The sequence below is a fragment of the Podarcis melisellensis genome (genome assembly GCF_964234715.1).
Source record: "Podarcis melisellensis genome assembly, chromosome: 7".
NCBI classification, from domain to species: Eukaryota; Metazoa; Chordata; class Lepidosauria; order Squamata; family Lacertidae; genus Podarcis; species Podarcis melisellensis.
In genome coordinates this window covers 940,876-965,330 of record NC_138539.1, presented here as the reverse complement: position 1 = coordinate 965,330, position 24,455 = coordinate 940,876, and the positions used below count along the sequence as shown (strand labels likewise).

General features: G+C 49.1%; 2 protein-coding genes across 3 annotated transcripts in view; one reads left to right on the top strand and one right to left on the bottom strand.

The window, feature by feature from the left end:
• HSF1 (heat shock transcription factor 1) overlaps positions 1–5,008 on the bottom strand; it is a 39,427-nt gene extending 34,419 nt beyond the window's left edge. For both annotated transcript variants that reach the window (XM_081918856.1, XM_081918857.1), the window contains exon 1: positions 4,857–5,008. In XM_081918856.1, coding sequence (XP_081774982.1) covers positions 4,857–4,973 — 117 coding nt within the window. In that variant the 5' untranslated portion in view covers positions 4,974–5,008. The remainder of the gene's footprint in view (positions 1–4,856) is intronic.
• A 6,665-nt stretch (positions 5,009–11,673) lies between these two features.
• BOP1 (BOP1 ribosomal biogenesis factor) overlaps positions 11,674–24,455 on the top strand; it is a 63,129-nt gene continuing 50,347 nt past the window's right edge. Inside the window, exons 1-2 of the mRNA XM_081918799.1 lie at positions 11,674–12,112; positions 19,887–20,006. Of these exons, the coding sequence (XP_081774925.1) occupies positions 11,900–12,112; positions 19,887–20,006 (333 nt within the window). The 5' untranslated portion in view covers positions 11,674–11,899. The remainder of the gene's footprint in view (positions 12,113–19,886; positions 20,007–24,455) is intronic.

Genomic DNA, 24,455 nt, shown 5'->3' with positions numbered 1-24,455 from the left:
ATATGGAGGCCAAGGAAGACAGTCAACACACTCGCGAAGGGTCTGCTTCTCCTTTCGGCGGCTGTTGGAAGACCCCGTGGAGCTGAATTTGAGTGGGCATGGGGAGAGAAAAGGAACAGAATTCCATGCTGGATATATCTCAAAGTCTTTAAGGCGCACCTAGAAGTATTCATTCCACTAAATCCCTATTCAACAGTTAATCTTATGGCAAGGCCATTTTGAAGGGAGGGCCTTAAGAGGTGGTAATGGTGGGCCAACCCCAGACACAAGAAATTACCAGCTACCAGTTATAGCGCCAAAAACCGAGCCCCTGCACCTTCCACCCAGTTTTGCAGCTGGATAACGTCCTTAAACGGGGCCTTAACACCCTTCTGCCAAAGTCAGAAGAGCCATGACTTGATTAACAAAGAAAGAAAGAAACCATAAACAGTGGTACCTCGCGTTAAGTACTTAATTCGTTCCGGAGGTCCGTTCTTAACCTGAAACTGTTCTTAACCTGAAGCACCACTTTAGCTAATGGGGCCTCCTGCTGCTGCCGCGCCGCCGGAGCACGATTTCTGTTCTCATCCTGAAGCAAATTTCTTAACCCGAGGTACTATTTCTGGGTTAGCCAAGTCTGTAACCTGAAGCGTATGTAACCTGAGGTACCACTGTACTGGGCCAAGGCCGTTTAATGCTTTAAAGGTCAGCACTGACACTTTGAATTGTGCTCGAAAATGTACCAAAACCAGCTGATGACATGGCTCCCCAAATCTCTTTTCTGATGAGAGCTTTTGCATCTCATTTGGAAACCAAGGACCCAGAGTCTGGAGGAAGAATGGGGGGGCACACAATGCCAGATGCTTGAAGTCCAGTGTGAAGTTTCCACAGTCTAAGTTGATTTGGGGAGCCATGTCATCAGATGGTGTTGGTCCACTGTGCTTCATTAAGTCCAAGGTCAACGCAGCCGTCTACCAGGAGATTTTGGAGCACTTCATGCTTTCTTCCGCAGACGAGCTTTATGGGGATGCTGACTTCATTTTCCCGCAGGACTTTGGCACCTGCCCACACTGCCAAAAGTACCAAAACCTGGTTCAATGCCCATGGGATTACTGTGCTTGATTGGCCAGCAAACTCGCCTGATCTGAACCCCATAGAGAATCTATGGGGCATTGCCAAGTGCCAAGAGAAAGATGAGAGACATGAGACTGAGCAATGCAGAAGAGCTGAAGGCTGCTATTGAAGCATCCTGGTTTTCCATAACACCTCAGCAGTGCCACAGGCCGATAGCATCCATGCCACACTGCATTGAGGCAGTAATTGATGCAAAAGGGGCCCAAACCAAGTACTAAGTACATATGCATGCTTCTGCTTCTCAGAGGTCCAATATTGCTGTATTTGCAATCCTTGTTTTGCTGATTTTGTTTAATATTCTAATTTTCTGAGATTGTTAATTTGGGGTTTCCATCAGCTGTACAAAATAATCATCACAATTATAACAAATTAAGGCTTGACGTATCTCGCTTTGAATGTCATGCGTTTATCTCATATATTAGTTTCACCTTTTAAGTTGAATTACTGAAATAAACTAACTTTTCCGCGATATTCTAATTTTCTGAGTTTCACCTGTAACCCACCATTTGGTTACCACTGCAGCCAACTAGGCGTCCCTTCTTAGAACCCAAGAAGCAAGACCTCAACACAATGCAACCCTCCTGCTATTGTTCCCCAGCACCTGAGGTTCAGAGACAGGCTGCTGTCCCAGCAATAGTATTTTTTTTTCCTTACAGAGAAGAGTGGGATTTGCCCTCCTCTTCAGCCAACTATTTCCTCATGTTAATGAGAACATGGCTGTATAAAACCAACATTTTCAATCCTATAACTAGGTCATCAATCCTATAATTGGGACTCCATGAATTACTTCCTGCTGTATTGAATTAAGCTGCTGTTCATTCTCATTAGGTTGATGCTTGCTTCAGAAACCCCTCAAGAGTACAGAAGAAAAGAATGAGAGGCTTTGCTTTCCTGCTCTCAAGGGCTTCAACCTAAATCAAATATCTGAGACGACACAAAAAGTTTAAAGAACTAAGGTTGCACTGCTAACGACACATACCTCAGAACAAACCAAACACATGCACAGATTGATGTGCAAAGTCAACAAAACTTTGTTTGAGGGAAGCCTGTATTCCAATGGGATGGAACACTGTGGATATTCCTGTTTCATTTCTTTACATAGAAGCGTTCTGTACTGGGTCACTGCCTCTGAAACAGAATAAGCTGGGCACAACAAGCACCCTTTGCCACCCAGTGGCCCTCTTGCTAAGACTCAGGCAAGTGCTCCTTGTGACAGGAATTCCCAATATGTCTTTTGGTAGGAATGTCCGTGGGGGGAGAGGGGGAATCTAACTATGTGCTTTCACCTTAGAGAATTGAGAAGAAGCAAAGAGGTCAGTGTTATGCATTCTCCTCTACACCTCGTGGCATTAAAGCTGAACAATCTGGAGAACAGATACTGAATCTTGCTGCAAGAGACATAAACATTCCCACGAAAACTAGTGACCAGGTTCACTCAGCTGTGCTGGAATCACAATGCTTGGAATTCTGACCACAACCTTGACACTGAAAGAGACAGCTAAATACAAACTGGAGATTATGTGATTGGAAAAGGTCACAAATGGTCTAAAATAAAAAGGCAAACAGGAACAATGTGGTAGAAAGAGCAAGGGGGCAAGGAGAAGATGACAAAACCAGCAAAGGATATGGGAAATCAATGGCTACAATGGTAGGGAAGAGGTAGGAAAGGACCAGTAAGTGTGGCCTGTTGGCAGGGGCCAGAATTACTGTAAAGAAATACTGATCTCTGTAGCCAGAATGACATAGCACCAGGGAGCAACCGGAATGTGGAAACTGCCTGCAGATTGTGGCCTCCGGTCAGCATGGGCTCCTAGGCCAGCGGAGTTTCTAACCAAGACTGTCTTCTAGGCTGCATCAAGAGAAGTATAATGTCCAGGTCAAGGGAAGCAATAGTACTGCTCTATTCTGTGTTCATCAGACCACACCTGAATTAATGTGCCTAGCTCTGGGCACAGCAATTTAAAAAGGATATTGACAAGCTGGAACATGTGCCGCTGGCAACCAACATGATCAAGGGTGTGGAACCCAAGCCTTATGAGAAGTGGTTAAGGGAGCTGAGTATGTTTTGGTTGGAAAAGAGAACTGAGTGGAGATATGATAGCTATCTTCAAACATCTTGAAGGTCTGTCATGTGGAAGATGGACCAAGCTTGTTTTCTCCTGATCTGGAGGACAGAACCTGAACCAATGGGTTTAAGCTACAAGGAGATTCTGACAAATCATCAGGAAAAACTTTCTGATGACAAGAGCTGTTTAGAGAAACAAACTTGTTTGGGAGCTGTTGGGCTGTCCTTGGAGATTTTTAAGCAGCGTTTCGATTGCCATATATACCGTATTTTTCGCCCTATAGGACACACTTTTCCCCCTCCCAAAATGAAGGGGAAATGTGTGTGTGTCCTATGGGGCGAATGCAGGCTTTCGCTGAAGCCTGGAGAACGAGAGGGGTCGGTGCGCACCGACCCCTCTCGCTCTCCAGGCTTTGCGGACCTCTCCGCAAAGCCTGGAGTTGTCTGCATGCCGAAGCCTGCGCGCGCTGAGATCAGCGCGTCCAGGCTTCGTGGACCTCTCCACAAGCAGCGGGAGCCGGCACTGGGCTCCCACAGCTTGCAGAGAGCTGCCTGTTTCAGGACTGGGGTCGGGGGAAGCTCGGGCCTCCCCCGCCCCAGCCCCGCGCCTGGGGGGGAAAATAATTTTTCCCCCTTTATTTGTCCCCCAAAAAACTAGGTGCGCCTTATGGGACGGTGCGTCCTATAGTGAGAAAAATACGGTAATAGATGCTTTAGTTGAGAGTTGGACTAGTTGACCCTCAAGAGTCCTTTCCAACTCTACAATTCTATGATTCTATTATTCATATTGGTAAACTTGAAAATGTACTGCATATTACCATAGCATCTTTTGAATGTGCAAAACTTCATTCTCAGAAACCCTGTAAGGTGGAATTCAGAAACGCTAGTGCAAAATTCGAGTGAAAGATGGAAAGTAGCATTAGCCATGTAATGGTACTCGGCCACAGCCAATAAACTCACACTTCATATTGATTCTACAGCCCAAACCCATTCCCGCAGGGATGGGGGACCTGTGGCTTTGCCTATGTTGCAGGACTCCAAATTCCCTCACCCCAAACAGCATGGCTGCTGACCAAAGCTACCAAAGTTTAATGAAGTCTGGCTGGCCAGAGATTTCCCTTCCCTGCAGCATGTTGAACGACACTTGCTGTCCATGACCCAAACACTGAGAGTTTCTCCGGGACAACAAGGCTCAACTATACATGAAGCCAAAACAGTAAAAGAAGTTTCCAGGTGAAACCACGCGCTCCCTTCCTTCATCTGGAAACGCCAGGCAGCCCTGACAGGGGATTGCACGGGACACCGGCGAAGGTCCCGACGCAGGAAGCGGCGCATCTCCTGCGCACCAGAGTCCCAGAGCTCGGAGTGCCGGGGGCCGGTGGCACCGGAGCCCAGAGACCGGAGAGTCGGGCAGGGGCGGAAGAAGGCGGCTCAGCCTCCGCCTCGCAAGGAGGACGTCCCGGGTTCAACCCCCAGCGGCCTCTCCTGCCCCACAGCCTGGGGAGCCGCCGCTGCTGCCAGCCAGGGCCGGCCATAGCGGGGGCGATGGGAGGGAGGCGGCTTCAGGTCCGCCGCGGCCCGTGAGCGAAGGCCCCGGGGAGCCTCCGCCGGGCTGCGATCCGCGGGGCGGGGAAGAGGGCGCCCCCCCGAGACCCCCCCACCGACTCCCCTCCCTCACCGGGCTCCAGCAGATGAGCGGGTCCGTCTCCGGGTCCTCCACGAGGGTCCACAGCTTGGTGAGGAAGGCGGGCACGTTGCTGCCCCCGCCCGCCACGCCGCCGCCGCCGCCCTCCATGCCGCCCCTCGCCGAGGCCTCCGGGACCGGGCCGGGCCTGCCTCCGCCGCCCGCAGGCGAGGCCTCCCTCTCCGCGAAGAGCCAGGCGCCGCCGCCGCCCCTCCTGAGGCTTCTTTCGCCGGCCGCCGAGCGAGAGAGCGGGCCGGGGGTGGTGGGGCTGGGCGGGCGCGGCGGCCCCGGAGCAGCCTCCTCCCTGCGCCCTCAGCCCCTCAGAAGGAGCCAGGCATGGCCGCCGCCATCTTGTGACGCCAGATACACACGCAGCGCGCAGGCGCCGGGGAGAGGCCCCGCCCCCCTCGCGCCTGGCCGCCCGGGAGGGGAAAGGGCCGCCGCGCGCATGCGCCGCCACTACCCCGCCCCAAGATAATTCTGCCCCTTTAAACCACAAGCGGGGGGGGGGGGGAATAGATGGAGAGAGGTTGGGCAGGTTTGCAAATGTGTCAGTCCCTTCTGCCCCCGTTGAACTCAGAGGGGCCCTGGCACGAGAAGGGGGTGAAACTGTGCAGGAGACTGGCAGAATCCGAGACCAGGGAGAAGAGTCGGCAGAAGAAGATTGGAAGAAATTTAAAGACTATCTACAGAAATATTGCAAAATTAGTGAATGTTAGAAGGATGTCGGATAGAAATTAAGTGGTTTCCAGCTGTAATGCTTTCAGAGAAATATGGAAGAAGAAAAAAGGATTCAGAAATAGGTTAAAATTTATTAATAAGGATTTGCTGAACTAATAATTTGAATTGGAATACAAAAAAGGGAGGTATGAGGAGGTCTGGGAAATAAGTTAATGGAAAATAAGTAAATGGAAACTTTATGTGTTTTTTAATTATTTTTATTTTTGTATTTTTGTTATTTATTTATTTTTACTTTTTGATTTTTATTGTATTACTATTGAAAACCTTAATAAATATTCTTGGGAAAAAAGAAACTGTGCAGGAGAGGGTTATCAATAACTCGCCGGGATGGATACACTCTTCCCTTATGGCTGGAGGCAGCAGCAGCAATAATAATAATAATAATAATAATAATAATAATAATAATAATAATGGTAATATTTATTTATACCCTGCCCTTCCCACTTCAGAAAACCGGGCTCAGGGCAGCTAACAGCAAATTTCAAATACTTAATTGATGTAAGAAAAACAGCATAAAATACAGTATAAAATATGAATAACAATAAATTCAGAATTTAAAAATCAATTTACGGGGAAAATTCATCCAATAAACACTAGCTGGATAAATTAGTCCTATTTGGGCCAGCAAGGAGGCCAGGGGAGAATTAGCTGTGGGATCCCAGAGCGGGTGATCTTCATAGAAAGGGGAGAAAGGGGAATAAAGATCAGGCTGAATTCAAATTAAAGGCCAGTCGGAATAGCTCTGTCTTACAGGCCCTGCGGAAGGAGGTTAAATCCTGCAGGGCCCTGGTCTCCTGGGACAGAGCATTCCACCAGGTCGGAGCCACCACTGAGAAGGCCCTGGCCCTGGTGGAGGATAATCAGACTTCCTTTGGGCCCGGGACCTCTAAACTATGATTATTCATAGACCTTAAGGTCCTCTGCGGGGCAGACCAGGAGAGGCGGTTCTGTAAATAGTTCCCATACAATGCTTCTAAATCCCAGTTGGTGGAAACCACAGGAGGGGAGAGCTGCTCTTGTGCTCAGGTTCTGCTTGTGAGCTTCCCAGAAGAGGCTCCTGCCATCTTTTAATCAATCTTCTGTGAGTCTTCATTGGCTGAAGAGTGGCATTCAAAATATTTAAATAAACATTTGCTTACTTTTATACATACTCGCAATGGCTCACAAAATATCATTAGCATCATATACACAGGATAATTTAGTTTCCTATGCATAGCGGGTATGTTACGGCAAAAATCTGGGTGCGAGGCTGCTCTGCCACCCAGCTCATCGGACTCAGTCCGTGGGTCCCTGCGGAGGAAAATGAGCTCAGCCGGAGACAGGAGCAAACTGCAGAAGATCCAAGTTTATTGGCCAACAGGTTCAAGGCGAGATTGAACAGTGAGAAAGGGGTGACATGAGTTTTTGAAACTTCCCTCCATGTCCCAGAATACAGTGCAAAACACGTCATGAATACATTAAAGAGAGGTTTGGTTACACAGATTACATCATGAATATATTAAAGGGAGGTTGGGTTACACAGATTAACATATGGAGGAGGGAGGGGGGAATATGCAGAGCTACACCGGATTAACATAAGGAGGAGGGAGGGGGGAATATGCAGAGCTGGAGATATGCACAGATAAACACTTCCTGGGGATGAGAAAACAATGGTCTCAAATATGCATAGTCTGGCACCTGACATTGCCTGGAGGAAAGGCTGATCAGAGCAAACTGGCACGTTGATTTTCTATGAATTTTATAGATTTTAGTCCCTTTTGACATTGACAATTGGAAATAAATTGATATATTGTAGCGAAGAAGAAGGTGAAGAAGACATGCCCCCCCCTTCCGTAACAGGGTATATAATGCTTTCAGACAATTTGCAGAACATCTGCAGCGCTTCCAGTCCAGGCCCCATGACCTTTCTTTTACTCGGCCACCTGCCAGCCATTCTGCCTGGCTAATGCATCAAACTTGTTCCTAGCTCTTAAAATCCCCCCCTCTGGCTCCATCTTTAATATTACAGATGTTGGGAGGAAGGAGTGTTGGAGGTGGGGTGGGCATGGTTACGACAACCGTGTAATGTAGTCCATTGTTAACGCAGCAGGTTCTAGGTGTGGTGTGGATGAAGCTGGTGTGCGTTTGCTGCTGCACTCACCCCATACAAACAAAGAACCCTCCCCTGTAGTTTTCAGGAAAGATAAAAACCGCCTTCTGGATCAGACCAACGGCCCAACTAGTCCAGCATCTGGCATTGCAGAGGGTTGGACTAGGTGACCATTGGGATTCCACCCAATTCATACGATCCTCTCATCCTCTGATCCTCTACTCACATTGGCCAACCAGAGACCCCTATGGCAGTGGCGTCCAAACTTTTTTCAAAGTGGGCCATATTTGATGAAGTGAAGGGCCATGGGGGCTGACCAAAGGGCCAACTGAACTTGTTGACCTTTTTTTAGGGTTGAAGTTGTTGAGGTTTTAATCCACAGCGGCTGGATTAAACCAACCAGCAGGCCAGATTAGGCCCCTGAAATGGACTTTGGACATTCCTGCCCTTTGGGAAGCTGCAAGCAAAATTTGAGCACAAGAGCACACTCCCCTCCTGTTGTTCCCCGCAACTGGTATTCTCAGAAGTGTTGCTTTCTCATGTAGACAGAGCATGGCCTCCACTGGCCAACCCACCCATGAGGCAAAGTGAGGCAGTGGACAGCAGATCCTGTGGTGCTCTCCTTGGAGGCCAAATCTGCCCGGCATGCTGCCTCTACAGTGGCCTCTTGGCCAATAGGTCTCCTCCCACCCTTGTTCGCAATGTAGAAGTTTATTCCCTGCTTGAGCCAGATGTAGATCTTCACTTACCCCTTCTTCACAATACAAAAATTCCTTCCAGTAGCACCTTAGAGACCAACTAAGTTTGTTACTGGTATGAGCTTTCGTGTGCACGCACATGGTATCTGAAGAGGTGTGCATGCACACGAAAGCTCGTACCAATAACAAATTTAGTTGGTCTCTAAGGTGCTACTGGAAGGATTTTTATTTTTTTTGTTTCGACTACAGCAGACCAACACGGCTACCCTTCTTCACACACAGGCGTGGGGAAGCATTTTGTGGTTTGCCTCAGGTTCCAGCATGTTGAGCCAGCCCTGCTAGGAGCCACTGATCTGAGTACTAAATTGAGAGTTTCCCTCATTGTCCAAATTACGACCAATATTCCATGCACTAACCTTGTGCTTCATTACTTTGCATATAACTGTGCCGTGTGTTTCAATGATTGACAGCTGTCACACAAAGGGAAGGGAGGAGAGCTTTTCTTTTTGCTGCTAGCTTTCATTGAGAAGGGGGGGGGTTGGAGTGACAGCTGCCTGTTGCTGAAGTCTTGCAGTTTTCTGTTGTTTAAGAACAGGGGAAGAGTCTGCTGGATCAGGCCAATGGCCCATCTAGTCCACCATCCCGGCTCTGACAGCGGATGTGGTGGAAATAATAATAATAGTAATAATAATAATAATAATTTTTATTTATATCCCACCCTCCCCAGCCGAAGCTGCTGTGACGGCAGCAAGAATATTATTGGCACCAAAATGGAAGCAAGAAGAATTACCAACGAGGGGAGAATGCAGATGAAATTGATGGACTATGCAGAATTAACTGGAAGGATTCGAAACCTGCGGGATCAGAGATTCTTAGAAGACTGGAGTAAATATACAAACTATTTGAAAAGTAATAGTAATGAACAGATTACACGAGTAGGACAGTAAGAAGTTTTGTAAGGAGAATTATATGAAATATTACAAGAAAGACAATGAGGTGATTAGTTGGTGACAATTAAGAGTGATAGATATATTAAGAAATGCAGAAGAAGTGATAAAAAACGGAAAATCAGAGGTGTTGATAGAAGTCTAAAACAGATAAGAAGATATGTTATGTGATTGTTGGAAATGATATGTTAAAAAACTAATAAAAATATTTTTTTTAAAAAGGAAATATTTCTCTACGGACAGCTCTCATTTCGGAGGAAAAGAGTTCCAAAGTCAGCCCGGAAGTTGCACTCGATGTGCACATCTACCCTTCGTGTGTCTATGTGCATCGAGGTCCCTTCGAATCCTTTCCTGCGACCATAGACTTACGCCATCGTGGCGCCTGCGCAGTAGGCGCGATTTTTGCAGCTCGGGCCTGTGGAGCGCATGCGCGGAGCAGAGATGCAGCCCGGCGCGCGTGTGCTGACGTCACGGCTTCACCTCTGACCTCTCCCCTCAGACCCGCTTTCCCCGCCGGTATTCGAATCTTATCGCTGAGGGAAAGACGGCGACCCCGCCCGCCCGGAGGGAACCGAAGGGAAACCGCGCCCGGCTTGAGGCGAAGGCCGCGCGGTGACGCAGCGAGCGAGCGAGGAGGGGCGGGGCGTGCTCCTTCCCGGCGCGCCTGCGCACTTGCCGGCAGCTGGAGCGGCGAGCGCACGCGGCGGGGACGAGAGGCATGAAGGGCGCCGGGGGAGAAGGGAGCAGCCGAGGCGGCGGCGGAGGCAGCAGCAGCCGGGTGAGGGCCGGGACGGGTGGAGGGCCGAGGCCCCGCTCCGGGGGGGGGGAGAAGAGGGGCAGCCCCTTCCTCGCGCGAGACCCCCGGGAGAAAAAGGGGGCCGGGAAGGCCCTCCGGGTGTTGCTGGGCCCTCAGGGACCTGGCCCGCCCCTTCCTCATTCCGGAACAACAGCCCCGCGAGGCAGGTCGGTCGGGCTGAGCCCCCAGGCCACGCCCCCCGAGCTTCACGTGGCCCCGTGGAGGATTCGAACCCAGGCCTGCCTCGGCCCTTGCCCCGCTCTCCCTCTGGCCGGTGGAGCCCCGAGAAGCGCCTGGAGAGCCAGGGCGGGCAGCCCCAGCCCCGGCTGCAGAATGGGGGCAAGATCCTGGGGGGCGGCTGCCGGTCAGAGTGGGCAGTGCTAGGTCAGGTGGGCCAGGGGCATGAGGTGTGGGGTGAGGCACCTTCGCGTGTTGTGTTGTAAATCACCGTGTAATCCTCGGATGAAAGGCACCATAGAAATCTAGTGATGAGGGTGGTGCCCCGAGAGCTCCTGATGAGCAGCAGTCTCTCGCTTATCAAGAGGCCAAAGGGCTCTCTGGGCACTTGGCACCCTCCTCATCGCCATTATTAAAAAAATAAAAATGAATTCTTTTTGGAAATGAAGTCAATCGTTGTTGTTGAGTCGTTTAGTCGTGTCCGACTCTTCGTGACCCCCTGGACCAGAGCATGCCAGGCCCTCCTGTCTTCCACTTCCTCCCGCAGTTTGGTCAAACTCATGCTGTAGCTTCGGGAACACTGTCCAACCATCTTGTCCTCTGCCATCCCCTTCTCCTTGTGCCCTCCATCTTTCCCAACTTCAGGATCTTCTCCAGGGAGTCTTCTCTTCTCATGAGGTGGCCAAAGTCTTGGAGCCTCAGCTTCAGGATCTGTCCTTCCAGTGAGCACTCAGGGCTGATTTCCTTCAGAATGGAGAGGTTTGATCTTCTTGCAGTCCATGGGACTCTCAAGAGTCTCCTCCAGCACCAGAATTCAAAAGCATCCATTCTTCGGCGATCAGCCTCCTTTATTCTTTACATCAAGCAAAACTGGACCTTTTTCTTTGGCAATCACTTGTAGCCGAGTAAGATTGTCTTCCATAAACACTGTTTTAACAGTGAGTCCGTAAGTTACTGTGGAGCCAATTCTGGATCCACACGTCCTTCTGCAGTGGGGACATTGGTGGGAGTTGATCACTGTGTGGATTTGCCAAGCATGCCTTCCTCTTAGCACGTTTCTCCCTTGCGTCCTGAGTTTGAGTGTCTTCAAAGCCCATAACACCTTTGGAAAAGGCTGTTCTCCACTTGGAGCGGTTGCAGGCTAGTGTTTCCCAATTGTTGCTGCTTATACTACATTTTTTAAGATTTGCCTTGAGAGAGTCTTTAAACCTGTTGTTGACCACCGCCATTACACTTTCCATTTTTAAGTCTGGACTGAAAACTGGGTAGCAATGCTGGAAGCTGGGTAAAATTGTCTCAACAAGAACTGGATCTAGCATTGTTATGTTGAAGACAAGAGTTATATCTGAATGGCAGGGTATAAATTTCTGGTGCCCAAGGCAATTATTGGAAGGACAGTAATTAGTGATTGTCTGTGCAGCCTATTGACATCACAAGTGATGCTTGTAGCGTTGTTTGGGAGAACCTTTTGGCCTACAAGGGGGTGGTGATGATGATGATTTATTAAATTTCTATGCTGCTTTTCATCCAAAGATCACAGGGTGGCTTACAATATAGGGATTTGACACCCCTGCTAGTACACTCTCCTAATGCTTTCTGTTTCCTTCTGGCAGCCTCTCTTCAGCATCCTTCCCCTTGAGGAGCAAGAAGGGCAAAGTGATGATCTGACAGACAGTGATGAAAGTGTATTCTCTGGACTAGAGGATTCTGGAAGTGACAGCATCACAGAGGATGAGGAGGAAGACCACGACAGTGGAGTCGAGGAAAAGTCAGAAGGCGTCTTGCCCCCTGAAAATATGCTTGTAAGTATAGAATACTCCGGAGTGCTGCATCTATGGCACTGTGCCTTTAGGTGATTCTTTTCATGTAGCTTTTCAGGAGGGAGGTTCTGGACATACAGTGGACACTCGGGTTGCGAACGTGATTCGTGCAGGATGCACGTTCGCGACCCGCAGTGTTGTGTCTGCGCACACTCGGGTTGTGATTCGGCGCTTATGCGCAAAGCACAATTTAGCACTTCTGTGGATGTGCAACCCCCAAAACCCAGAAGTAACCCGTTCCAGTACTTCCTGGTTTCTACTTTCCAGTACTAACCTGAAAAAACACAACCTGAAGTGCCTGTAACCAGAGGTATGACTGTATTCCTTCAGTGGCAACACTTCAGAGGTTGTCATCCTGTTACTGTTCTACACATACATTGCATTTCATAGAATTATAGAGTTGGAAGGGACTTGCAAGGGTCATTTAGTCCAACTCCTGCAAGGTAAGAATCTTTGCCCCAAGTGGGACTCAAACCCACAACCCTGAGATTAGGAGCCTTGTGCTCTGCCATCTGAGCTATCCCTTCAGTTCGTATGTCATGCCTGTCATTTTGCAGTGAAGTTGGTTTTCCTTGGGAAGTTTCCCGTTTAGGAAGTTCAGGTGCACATACAATGTTAGACAAGCTCAGCAGCTTCAAAGTTGTAATTCATGTTTTTCAGGTGATTGTATGCCAAGCTGTGCAAGCGGAGTTTCACTTATGCAACAGAAGTTCCCCTTCCCCCTTTCTCCCTGTGCACCCCCAAAATTGCTCCAGAAAGTGTATTCTCGGGGTGTATGGAGGCTGCAGGGGGGAGGATGAGGAAGAGCCATTGTGCAAATGGGAGTACAGTGGTACCTTGGGTTACAGATGCTTCAGGTTACAGATGCTTCAGGTTACAGACTCTGCTAGCCCAGAAATAGTACCTTGGGTTAAGAGCTTTGCTTCAGGATGAGAACAGAAATCATGCTACGGCGGCAGCGGGAGACCCCATTAGCTAAAGTGGTACCTCAGGTTATGAACAGTTTCAGGGTGCAGAAATTTCAGCTCAAGGTCCTCATTCCCTCATAGGCAGCCTTCCAGCGGTCACATGTTAATTGTGGGTGAAGCAAAGAAAGTGACTTAGCTTTGTATGTTCTAGCCATGCAAATGTAAAGGAAAGTGCACACACCTCCATCCAGGCCAGGAAGAGGCATTAGCACATTCAAGGACATGATCCAGCCATGCAGCAGCACCTCAAGAGGGTGCAGAGGAGGGCTGGTAAGGGGTGCCGCCTGTGGACAGTCTCAAGGACCTGTCAGAGAGGTGGCAAGGGAGGGGCTCAAATTCTCTGCCATATTTTTTTTTAAAAAAACATAACATTTAAATCTCAATAAGTATGCTTTAATTTCTCTTCTCGCATATTTTAGATCAAATACGTGTATTGTATTGGTACAAAATGTTTAACATGGGGTATCTTTTTTAGTTTTGCTTACTAAATACAAGTAAAATAAATGTGCTAAATTAGATTACTCTCTAGAGGGCATCAGAAAATATCCCAATGTGAACTAAAATATTATCGATTCAAATTATCCTAATATGCCCTGGGGCGTTTTCCAGATCAAAGTTTTCTGGACCCATATCATTGTCACATTGCAAGGTATCTTCCTTAAAAGCAAAATAAAAGGCTTTAAATAAATAACAAAGCGAACAAATTTATATGCATGTGCAGAGAGAGAGAGAGAGAGATCCTCAGTGAAAGAACTCTGTTGCAACCTGGATGAGCTTTTCTCCCATTGAATATAAAATGTGCTTCCCTAGGGAAGAGCAGCGATGTTTTATTCTTAGTAAGGATATACTGAGGGGATTCCCCCCCCCCCCCGACATAATCATGCAGATACCTAAAGGAGAATTGACAATTGCCATTTAAATGTTTTCAACTTCATGTTTTATCCATGGTGTTTTGATTTTTTAAAGCTACCTTTAGTCCCGGTTCTGGGGAAAAGGCGGGATATAAATAATTATTGCCATCCCCAATAGCTACTAGCCATGATGACTGTCTTTGTCCATGGAGTTTTCTTGGCAGGGATACTGGAGTGGCTTGCCGGTTCCTCCTCCAGGTGGATCACGTTTGGTCAAAACTCTCCACTATGACCTGTTCATCTTCGTTGCCCTGCTCGGCATAGTTCATAGCTTCTTTGAGATATTCAAGCCCCTTCGCCATGGCAAGGCAGTGATCCATGTAGGGAGTGATCCATGAAGAAATGGAGGCAGTGAGAGATTTTACTTTCTTGGGCTCCATGACCACTGCAGATGGTGACAGCAGCCACGAAATTAAGAGACGCCTGCTTCTTGGGAGAAAAGCAATGGCAAACCTAGACAGCATCTTAAAAAGCAGAGACATCACCTTGCTAACAAAGGTCCATATAGTAAAAGCTATGGTTTTCCCAGTAGTGATGTATGGAAGTGAGAGCTGGACCATAAAGTAGGCTGATCGCCAAAGAATGGATGCTTTTGAATTCTGGTGCTGGAGGAGACTCTGGAGAGTCCCATGGACTGCAAGAAGATCAAACCAATCCATTCTGAAGGAAATCAGCCCTGAGTGCTCACTGGAAGGACAGATCCTGAAGCTGAGGCTCCAAGACTTTGGCCACCTCAGGAGAAGAGAAGACTCCCTGGAAAAGCCCCTGATGTTGGGAAAGATGGAGGGCACAAGGAGAAGGGGACGGCAGAGGACGAGATGGTTGGACAATGTTCTCAAAGCTACCAGCATGAGGGAGGCAGTGGAAGACAGAAGAGTTTGGCGTGCTCTGGTCTAGGGGGTCACGAAGAGTTGGACACGACTAAACAACAACAACAACATGATGACTGTGTTCCACCTCCGCTGTCCGAGGCAGTAGGCCTATTAATACACTTAATATTGGGAACTGCAGGTGGGCAGAGTGCTGTTGCACTCATGTCCTGCTTGCAGGTTTGCCACAGGGATCTGGTCACTGAGAGAACAGAATGCTGGGCCATTGGCGGGAAGGAAATTCTTGTATCTGTGCTGAATCTTCCAACGTTCTGCTTCATTCCGCACTCATGAGTTCCAGTGTTGTGTGTGTGTGAGAAAAACTTTTCTCTATCCACTACCTATATCCCAGACATAACTTTATAAATTTCTTATTGCATTCCTCCTTACTCACCTTTTCTCAAAATTAAAAAGACCCAGACACAGCAACTTTTATTCATAGGGGACTCAATCCACCCCCTGGATCATTTTGATGGCTCATTTCTGAACCCTTTCCTTTTTGAGATGAGCTGAGTAGGCAAGCTTTTCAATATGTGGATTGGCGTGCTTACTTGAGTAACCGGTTTCCGACAGGCCTCCTAGTGTGGTTGGCATATTTGCATTCCCATATTTGCATTCCTATTAGGACTCCCTGATCCGTTGATCTGTGAGGCTTTGCTGCTGTCCATGATCCGACCTCTTTTGCCTAAGAGAACATGTCAGTGCTTTTCATGCTCTGGCCTTCCTGTTGCAGCTGAGCTGAGCAGCTGCTTTTGGCGTGTGGGGCTCCCTTCCCTCTGGCTTGGCTTTAGACAGTAAGTTTCTTCGGTGTCAAGAGCCTGATGCTCTGTGCATTGTAAATAAAAATAATAGCAGATATGCTATATATATATGCGCAAGGCCTCTCTGCTTCTGTCATCAGCCTTATTCATCAGGGCTTGGCAACCAGTCAACTTGGCAGGGATCCTGGGGAGCCTGAACGTGTAGAACGGAATAGACAACCATCAGCCGGCGGTGGAGATGGAAAGCTCCTGTGCGTGCTGCAGCTCTGCCGCGTGCTCCAAAGTTGGGAATTCTTCTATATAGTTACTGGAGGGTCTCCTTCCTCAAGGCAGAACCTCCTCTCTTGTGCATAGGAGCAGGAAGAGGTGGAGGAAGCAAAGGAAGACGCTTCACCCAGGGCTTAAGAAACTTCCCTTGATTTTGCTGGCTCAGGAGGGATAAATTTGTGATAAATAGATGATTCTTTGTCCCCGGAAGGCTGTCTTAAGTTGCAAGCATGCACAATTCTGTGGAGTGTTCAGACACAAAACAGCGAGAGGCAAGGCAGTTTCATCTTTGGAAAACTCTGGCAGGCCTTCAGCCGCAGTGGCCAGCTTTTGCCTGGGTAGTTCATTGGGCGACAGGCTGCTGGCCTAAGGAGGCTGGGTGCCATTGCTGTTCTGTTGTGAAGCTCAAAGGTTGGCCTTGGGCACATCCTTGTCTTATCTTAACCTATCTCACACAGAGTTAGAACTGTAGAGGCAATATGTGTGTGCTGGCCTTAGCTCCCTGAAGGAAGGGTAGGATTCAAGTTTCAAATAAGGAAGAGGGCACTCGACTTCACAGACCTCCGAGGAAGCCGGGTGGTAAGGAAGAGAGGAACTTGCATCCCTCTAACCTTGGCAGGGAGGGAGCTTGGTTCTCTCCCAGTTGGCATTGGAGAGTTGCATGGGACCAGCATCCTCACAGAGGAGCTCAGTCCTGCTAGTCCTGGATTTCCTTGGTGATGCCCCAAGGTGCCAAAGAGAGAATTGAAGAAGCACTTGTAGGGCTTCTGACGAAAAGGCGTTTGCCATGTTAGAAGAGTTTTCATGGTGGTCAGTACAAATGTAATAAATATTGCAGCACAGTTTTCAGATTAAAGGAGTCATACAGACGGTTACCGAAAAGCAGAGAAGAGTTGCAGAACAGGCCCTTGTGCCACCCGTTCAAGAACTGAACTCTCTCAGTGGCTTCCATGGTGAGTTTTCATCACCAGCCAGTGCTTCTCACCTGGCCACAAGCATTGCTGAATCAGCAGATGCAGGCACAGCGGCTCACAGCCTGACCTCTTCACCTCGGAAGCCCTGGCTGCCGCAGCTGCTGCAATTACTCGTTCCGATTGCTTTTCCTGGCTGTCTCCCCTGCCCCCTGCTCCCCCCTGCACATTCCTTTTGGAGTTGCATGCTGCCCTCTGGTGGCCTCTTTGCCCACCTTCCTGCAGGAGACTCTGAACTGACTGCTCAGGGCAGGAAGCAGGGCCCCGTTTTGTGTCCATTTATGAAAAATGCAGAGAGTTTGGCTGTAGAAAAATCCAAGAATAAGGCTGCTGTGCAAGAAGGATGGTTCCCAGCATGTATCCAGGCTAGCTGTCACCAAGGGAATTCTTTTATATGCCTCTTGATAAAAGCTGCTTGGGAGAACCTTACACTTCATCTCACCTAAGCAGAGAGCCCTACCCTACAACTCCTGAGTCAGGAGGGTGGCACAAGACTGCCCCTCCATCTTGAAAATGAGCAAATGAGTATCAAAGCGTGAGCCTTGGAACGTTCTGCCAGAGGAGAAGCACTGGGTGGTGTTGTCTGAAGAACCCGCACCAGCCTGCCTTGTCCTAGCTCTCTTCCAGCTGATTGCCAGAGGGACAGGAGCACAGCTACAGGAAGGGGAGCTTGGTCCTTCTAGGGGTGCTTTGGTTTGTGGGTGTCTCCACAGCAGCATTGCTCCACATGTCTTGTTCTGGAGGTGTACTGAGAGGCAGCTCTGGTGCCTGTAAGGGATGAGGAACTGGGCCAGTCTTGCTAGGCCAGGGTGCCCTTGGCAGTGACCCTGGGCCTCCTCGGCATGACCTGGCAGGTCGCCAGGGTGGCTTGCTGCACCAGTGGCCCATTTCTGCAGCATGGGGCTCTTCTCCAAGCTCGTGGAGTGTTGGGAGGAAGGAGAATTAGGGGGGGAGAGCGGGAGAGACAGACAAAACCTTCTCAATGCCAAAAGCCTGGGAAAAAACTTACCTCCGATCTCCTTTTTTCAAAGACTTTAATAAAGCCTTTGTTTTTGCTGTAATCCCATCTTCTAGTTGGCCCTGTACTTTCTAGGCCCCCAGCCCCACTTTCTCTCCTTGGCCAGAAGGGTGGAAGTCAGAGAGGGGGGCAGAAAGGGCTGTGTTATGGGTTGCGTACAGCAGAAGGTGATCACACACTGTGCAGATTTTACTGCTCCCAGGAGGGGTGCTTTGTAGGGCTGCTTTTCTGATTATTCTGTCAAATCCTCCGGTAAAGCCCACTCCAGGCTGGGTCCCCTCTGAGCGGGGGAGGAGGGTGAATCTCTTTAACAGGGAAGGATGTGCAGTTCTGCCTGCACCCGCACGCCAGGCCAAGGCGTAGGTGCAGTCTGGAACGCCAGGCCCGTGGGCTGGAATCTGGCTGGAATCTGGATCCTGTCCTGTCTCAGATCCTAAGACGAGCCCTGATGGACCAGACTAAGGTGGTTCCATCTAGCCCAGCCTCTTATTGCCAGGAGTGGCCAGCCAGATGCCTTCAGGAAGCCCACAAGCACGGTGTAGAAAGTAGGAGCCTTCTCCTGCTGTTAGTGTATCTGCAGGCGCCTGCTGCCTCTTAGCTCATGGCTGCCGATAGGCCAAGCCATCTAAAGTACAGAAAGTTTCCATTCTGTCCATGCGTAAAGCGTAGCGAGCACTGCTTGCTGTGTCACCTGGGGTTTGCACAGTATGCTCTAGGTAAGCCTTCCCAAGAATGTGCCCTTTGGCTGCTTTGGACTACAACTCTCAACTGCCCTAGGCAGCATGACCAGATAATGCTGGGGCTGATAGGGTTTGTAGTCCAAAACAGTGGGGGGCTCCCACCTTGAGGAAGGGTGACCTATATGCAGAATTGCCCATCTACCTCCATGACTTTACATAAGGAGACGGCCATCACGACATCCTCTGACAACTAACTTGGGGGATTCATTCTGCATTCTGCAAAGGAATGCTTTCTGTTGTCTGTCCTGGATCAGACCAGTGGCCCGTCTTGTCCAGCATCCTGTTCTGACAGGAGACAAACAGACGCCTGCAGGCAGGACGTGAGCAGAAGAGCCCTTTCCCCGCTGTGGTTTCCAGCAACTGGTATTCATTCAGCAGCCTCCCAGGTGTGGAGGTGGAGCATTGCTTTCATGGTCCCTCCATCTGTGGAGGCAGAGAATAGCCTCCATCACGACTAGGGGCCATTGAAAGCCTTTTTTCATGAATCTGTCTAATCCTCATTTAAAGGCATCCAAGTTGGTGGCTGTCTCTTAACTCCTGTGCGAGTGACCCACAGTTTAACTATGAGCTGCATGAATAAGCACTTGGTTTCATCTGTCCTGAATCTTTGAACATTCAACTTGATTTGATGCCTGCGAAGTTCTAGGGTTATAAGAGAGGGATAAAACTTTTCTTTGTCCACTTTCTCCATACTCAAATATCTGTCACATGGGACTGTCACACGGAAGAGGGAGCAAGATTGTTTTCTCCTGCTCCGGAGGGTAGGACTCAAACCAATGGAGTCAAGTTACAAGAAAGAGATTCTAACTAAACATCAGGAAAAAATGTCTGACTGTAAGAGTTGTTCAACAGTGGAACAAACTCCCTTGGAAGGTGGTGGACTCTCTTGGAAGGTGGTGGTTTTTAATCAGAGTTTTGATGGCCATCTGCCATGGATGCTTTAGCTGAGATTCCTGCGTTGCAGGAGGTTGGGCTAGATGACCCTTCCAAATCTACGATTCTGAGATTCTCCTGGGAGAGGGTGACTGCAGGTCTCAACTTTGTGGACTGTAACGATTTCTTTTTCATGTGTTGAGAGGGAGCGCCAGGATCTATGTAGTAGAAGACCTTAGCCTATAGCCCGAGTGAACTGAGTGTTCATTGCTGGCCATTTTGTGTAGTTTGGGAGGTCTCCCATGCAATTGTGTAAGACCCACAGCCTCTCGCTGCCTGTACATGGTAACTCTTTCTGCCATCCTGCTTGTCTTTCAGGCTGAAGAGGTTTCCAAGAAGAAAGTGCGATCGCACCGTAAGATCAAGGGCACAGAACACAATCCACAGGAGGAGCCACTCTTGCAGAATGAGTATGTGGAAGACAGCTCCGATGAGGAGGTAAGGTGGTCTCCTGTGTTACTCTGTGGGCAGTGATGGCTTGCCAGGGCAGCCTATGCAATGCTAAACAAATCAAGGTCTCCTGCTCTTTGAATGAAAAGTGAGTTGGCTCCTTGTGTCTCCGTGTTTCCTGTGTGCTTTTTCAGCCACTGCTGACCCAATTTTTCTGTCATATGGACATTTGGCTGCATGGGTTACACTGATGTTTGTTCTTTACAGAGGAACTGGTGGTGTTGGGGGGAGGAGAGAGAGAGAGAGAGACTGACGACATCCTGCAAGAAGCTTAAGAGCAGTGGATGAGGCTGTTAGTCACACACAGGGCCCAGAGAGGTGGATTATGGGGTGGCTCCAGGGCAGTGAGAAAAAGGCAGGTGGAGGGGGGACAATTACCGTATTTTTCGCTCTATAAGACGCACCAGACCACAAGACGCACCTAGTTTTTGGAGGAGGAAAACAAGGGAAAAAATATTCTGAATCTCGGAAGCCAGAACAGCAAGAGGAATCGCTACGCAGTGAAAGCAGCAATTCCTCTTGCTGTTCTGGCTTCTGGGATAGCTGCGCAGCCTGCATTCGCTCCATAAGACGCACACACATTTCCCCTTACTTTTTAGGAGGGAAAAAGTGAGTCTTATAGAGCAAAAAATACGGTAGGTTGGCTTGTGCCTGCAAAGTTGCAAGAGGATGTGTGTGGGATTTGAGGCAGGAGGAGGACCATTGTTTACCTTTCCTCAGGCAAAATGTAAAAGGCTGCATTTTTCTGGGCTCATGGTCTGAGGAAGAAAAAAAACTGATGGTTTAGTGTTGAACGCTAAGTAACTGGACTAAACTCCAGGTCAATGAGGAAGGTAAATGGTGGTAAACACAAGTGAGGAAAATATTGACAACACTGAAGAGAGGACAATTGGATAGACGTCGCAGCAGAAAAGGGTCTGGAGGTTACAATAGGTAATGCACTTCGATTGAGCCCTTGATGGTCTTGTTGCAAAATTGCCAAGACCTCTTAAAGTTGTATTCTTTATTATTATTAACTTTCTATACCGCCCTTCATCCAAGGATCACAGGGCAGTTTACAATATAAAAACACAAAAATACATACCATTGTGACAAACAAAAACAACACCTCCCCTCCTCACACACGCAGTTTAAAAGGCCGTAGATTGCTTAATTATCCAAAGGCCTAGGAGGAGAATGTTTTTGCCTGGTGCCTAAAGATATGTAACGAAGGTACCAGGCAAGCCTCCTTGGGGAGAGCATTCCTCAAACGGGGAGCCAACCCACAGACCTGCCACAAAAGATGCTGATTTCAGGGGACCAGGTCAGTTCATATGGGCAGAGGTGGTTCTTGAGAAGTTGCGGTCCTGAGTCATAAACTGCAGAAATCATCATTTCCAAGGGCAGACACCTAATCAAGTTCTGGGCACTCTATTTCTAGGCAGTTCAGAGCAAAATAGTGGGAAACTGTAAAGAAAGAACTCAAAAGAGAGGCAGGAGCTCTGTGTGGTGTATTTAGCCTACACAAAAAGCTAGCGGGTGGGAAAAATACTGCTCCTAGCAGGGTGGAAAGTTCAGAAGCATGCAAGGAAATAGGGAGGTCTCTTAGTTTGAGACACTGGGGCAGAATTGTTCCATGTTGACTGTTGTGGCCTGAGTGTCATGTAGCTCTGGTGAGTCACATGGACACAGCTGTTTCTCCTTGACAGAATCAGCACAAGGAGATGGCTTTTTTTGGTTTGTTTTTGTTTTTACAAAAGTCTGCTCTGTAAGACATAATTGAATTATTTGTTGGCATTTTAGTTGAAGAAGACAGGGGTTTCCTTGCTGCCTTTGTCATTCTTGTGGAAACATCTGCCCTGAGTAATGCAGTGGAATAACTTGTTAGTTCCTTCTCAGCAAGCAGAATGTGGGTCAGCATTCCTAACCTCCTGTCACCTCCCGAGTCCTTGAACTCTCTCAGTTTCTGGCTGAAGGACAGGAAAGCTCCCTCCCCATTCCCCTGTCCCACCAGCCTGCCATTGGTTCTCTCCAGTTCTGCTTTCCCAACCAGCAGCCTGATCTCTTCCCCACAATGCCTGCCACAGCAGCATTAGCACTGCCTGTCATTCCTTTTTAGCAAGCGTGTGGCTCCATTTGCAACTGCTTGCCTCCAGTTCCCATTCTTCCACCCGGTCTATCAGATTCCCTATGTGGTAGTCCCAATCTAAGCAACAGAAGCACCTTAAAGACTTGCTTAAAGCTGGCTGGGTTCGTCTTCTGTGAAGCAGGAAATGAGGGACATCGGGGGGGGGGGCAAGTTTGTGAATGTTGTCAATCCAGAGAAGGACCTGATGGTGTTTACTAATACCCAAGAGCTGGATGGTAAGGAGTGCATTCTGGAGGGTCTTCCTGTCACTTTGAGAGAGGCTATTTGAATCAGCAGCCAGTTCCCTATCAACTGCTCATGTAGCTTTTAGTCAGTCAGAGCCAGCTGCCCAGGGTGACGCAGAGGAGTGCTGCTTGCATATGGTGCTGTCTGAGTGGGATGATTATTTGGGGAGTCTGAGTGGGTGAGGCCACAAGAGAGCAGGGGGCTTGGACCTGGACTTGGCATCCCAAGGAATGAAATCCCTGCTTGCCTTTCTGACCCAGCAGAGTCATGCGTTCAGGGCATCCACAGACTAGAAGCCCACCTGGTCTGGAGCGGGAGCTGCGGAAGTGCCGGGTCTGGAATAGAGATTGAGAGCGTAATGAAATATATGGCCATACAAAACGCACGCTTGTGTAATGTCTCGAGCATTACCCAGGGACACAGCTCTTTCATGTCTGAATCCAAGGTCTCTCCCTCCCCAGCTGGTCCTATTTCAGGGCCCCATTGAGGGGAGCACTGATTCAGAACCTGTTGACATCAGAGAGGCTTCCAGTGGCTTTGTTCCTGCCTCCCTCTCTTTCTGTAATTGCATTTATCTCTCCTCCAGAAGAGTCTGGATGCTGCTGCTTCCTGTGCCCAGGACGTGCGCTTCTCGCTGTGCATTGTAACCCCGAGGCACAAGCTTGCTCCCTTGAACTCTAGATTGGCAAGGCCAGTGTCCCCAGTGCTTCTGGTTAGAGACGCAAAGCTTCGGGTAATTAAAGTCCCTCTATCTTCAGGCATGAGGACTGGGAGCCCAGAAGGTTGTTTCAAAGAGCCTAAGGACACAAACTGAAAAACTCAGGTGTAGCAAAGAGCTTTGTACTCCTGATAGGTTGGAACATAGAAGTGTGACAATCCCTGCTCTGGAGTCTTCCAGCCGACATTCAGAAGAAAAGCTTGATGATCACACTGAGGATAATAAAATGGGCGTAAAAACCCAGAGATGGAAGCAAAGGATGAGCTTCACCACACAACCCACTCACTCACCCCTCTGTCTCCTGCGGGGGAAAATGAGACTGGCCCCCATTGGAAACAGGATGCTGGGCTTGCTGAACCCGTAGCGTGACTCAGCCTGGCAAGTGTCAGATTGTGAGTGGCTTGGCGCCTGTCCTGCGCAGCTGCAGGCTTGGCAAAGTCCTCCTTTGGGGATGGGCATAGAACGGAGGCGTGGGGAGAGTGAGTGGAAGGAGTGCGCGCGCACTCCTACGGAGGAGCTCTGCTTCCTTTCCTCTGCTCCGCCATCTTTCCTCTTGGTTTCCCCAGCCTTCCCCTTTCGGATCTGCCCTGCCCGGGGCTTTCTGTCTGGGCACATTCCTCTACCCATTTCCAAATGGAACGGCAAGTGGAGATGTTTTGCTATGAGGTCATGGATTTAAAAAGAGAAGCCCTTCTAGGTTTGCAGTTTGTCTCCTTCCCAAGGCAATTCTGTCCAGCTGGATGATTGTTCTTGCAGCTGTGCCACTAAGTGTTACCAGCCAAAGCAGCAGCGAGGAGAGCTGGCAATGGGTCTTTGCTCTTTGCTGGGCAATGCCAAGGCTTGCAAGGCAGAAGGTGTCCTGCCAGAAGAGGTGCCTTTTCCAGAGGCAGCAGTTGGGTGCAGCCCTTTCCCCACACCCCCTGGATGGATGTGCCTGGCTTGTGAGGTTTGGCCCAGCCGGGCAAAGTCCTGTGGGGACGGGAGGCTGGCCCCAGGAGCCTTGGCCCAGGGCCTGGCTGGGACAAAGTGTGTTATCCACATCTGTGATTGTACACATAGGTATGCAGTTTGGGATCTGGTGCAGAACTGTCCTCTGATCTCTTGCAGTTTCCAAACTTGGGGCCGAGGGGAAGGGATCCAGGGGGCGTTCATAACTCTTGGTTCATCAGTCCTGCCTACAGACCCAGTATCCCTCTTTTCCATGCCCTTTCCTCCTGGCATAGCCCTGTTTCCCTTCCTGATTATTTGCAAACCTGGTTCCTGTCTGCATCATAGAGGTAGCAAGGTGAGCAGAAGGCAGTGAAAGTGTGCAAGTTGCTGAGTTGCCTTGTTGGCAGCAGAACTGGGCTTCCTTAGCAGAGAATGG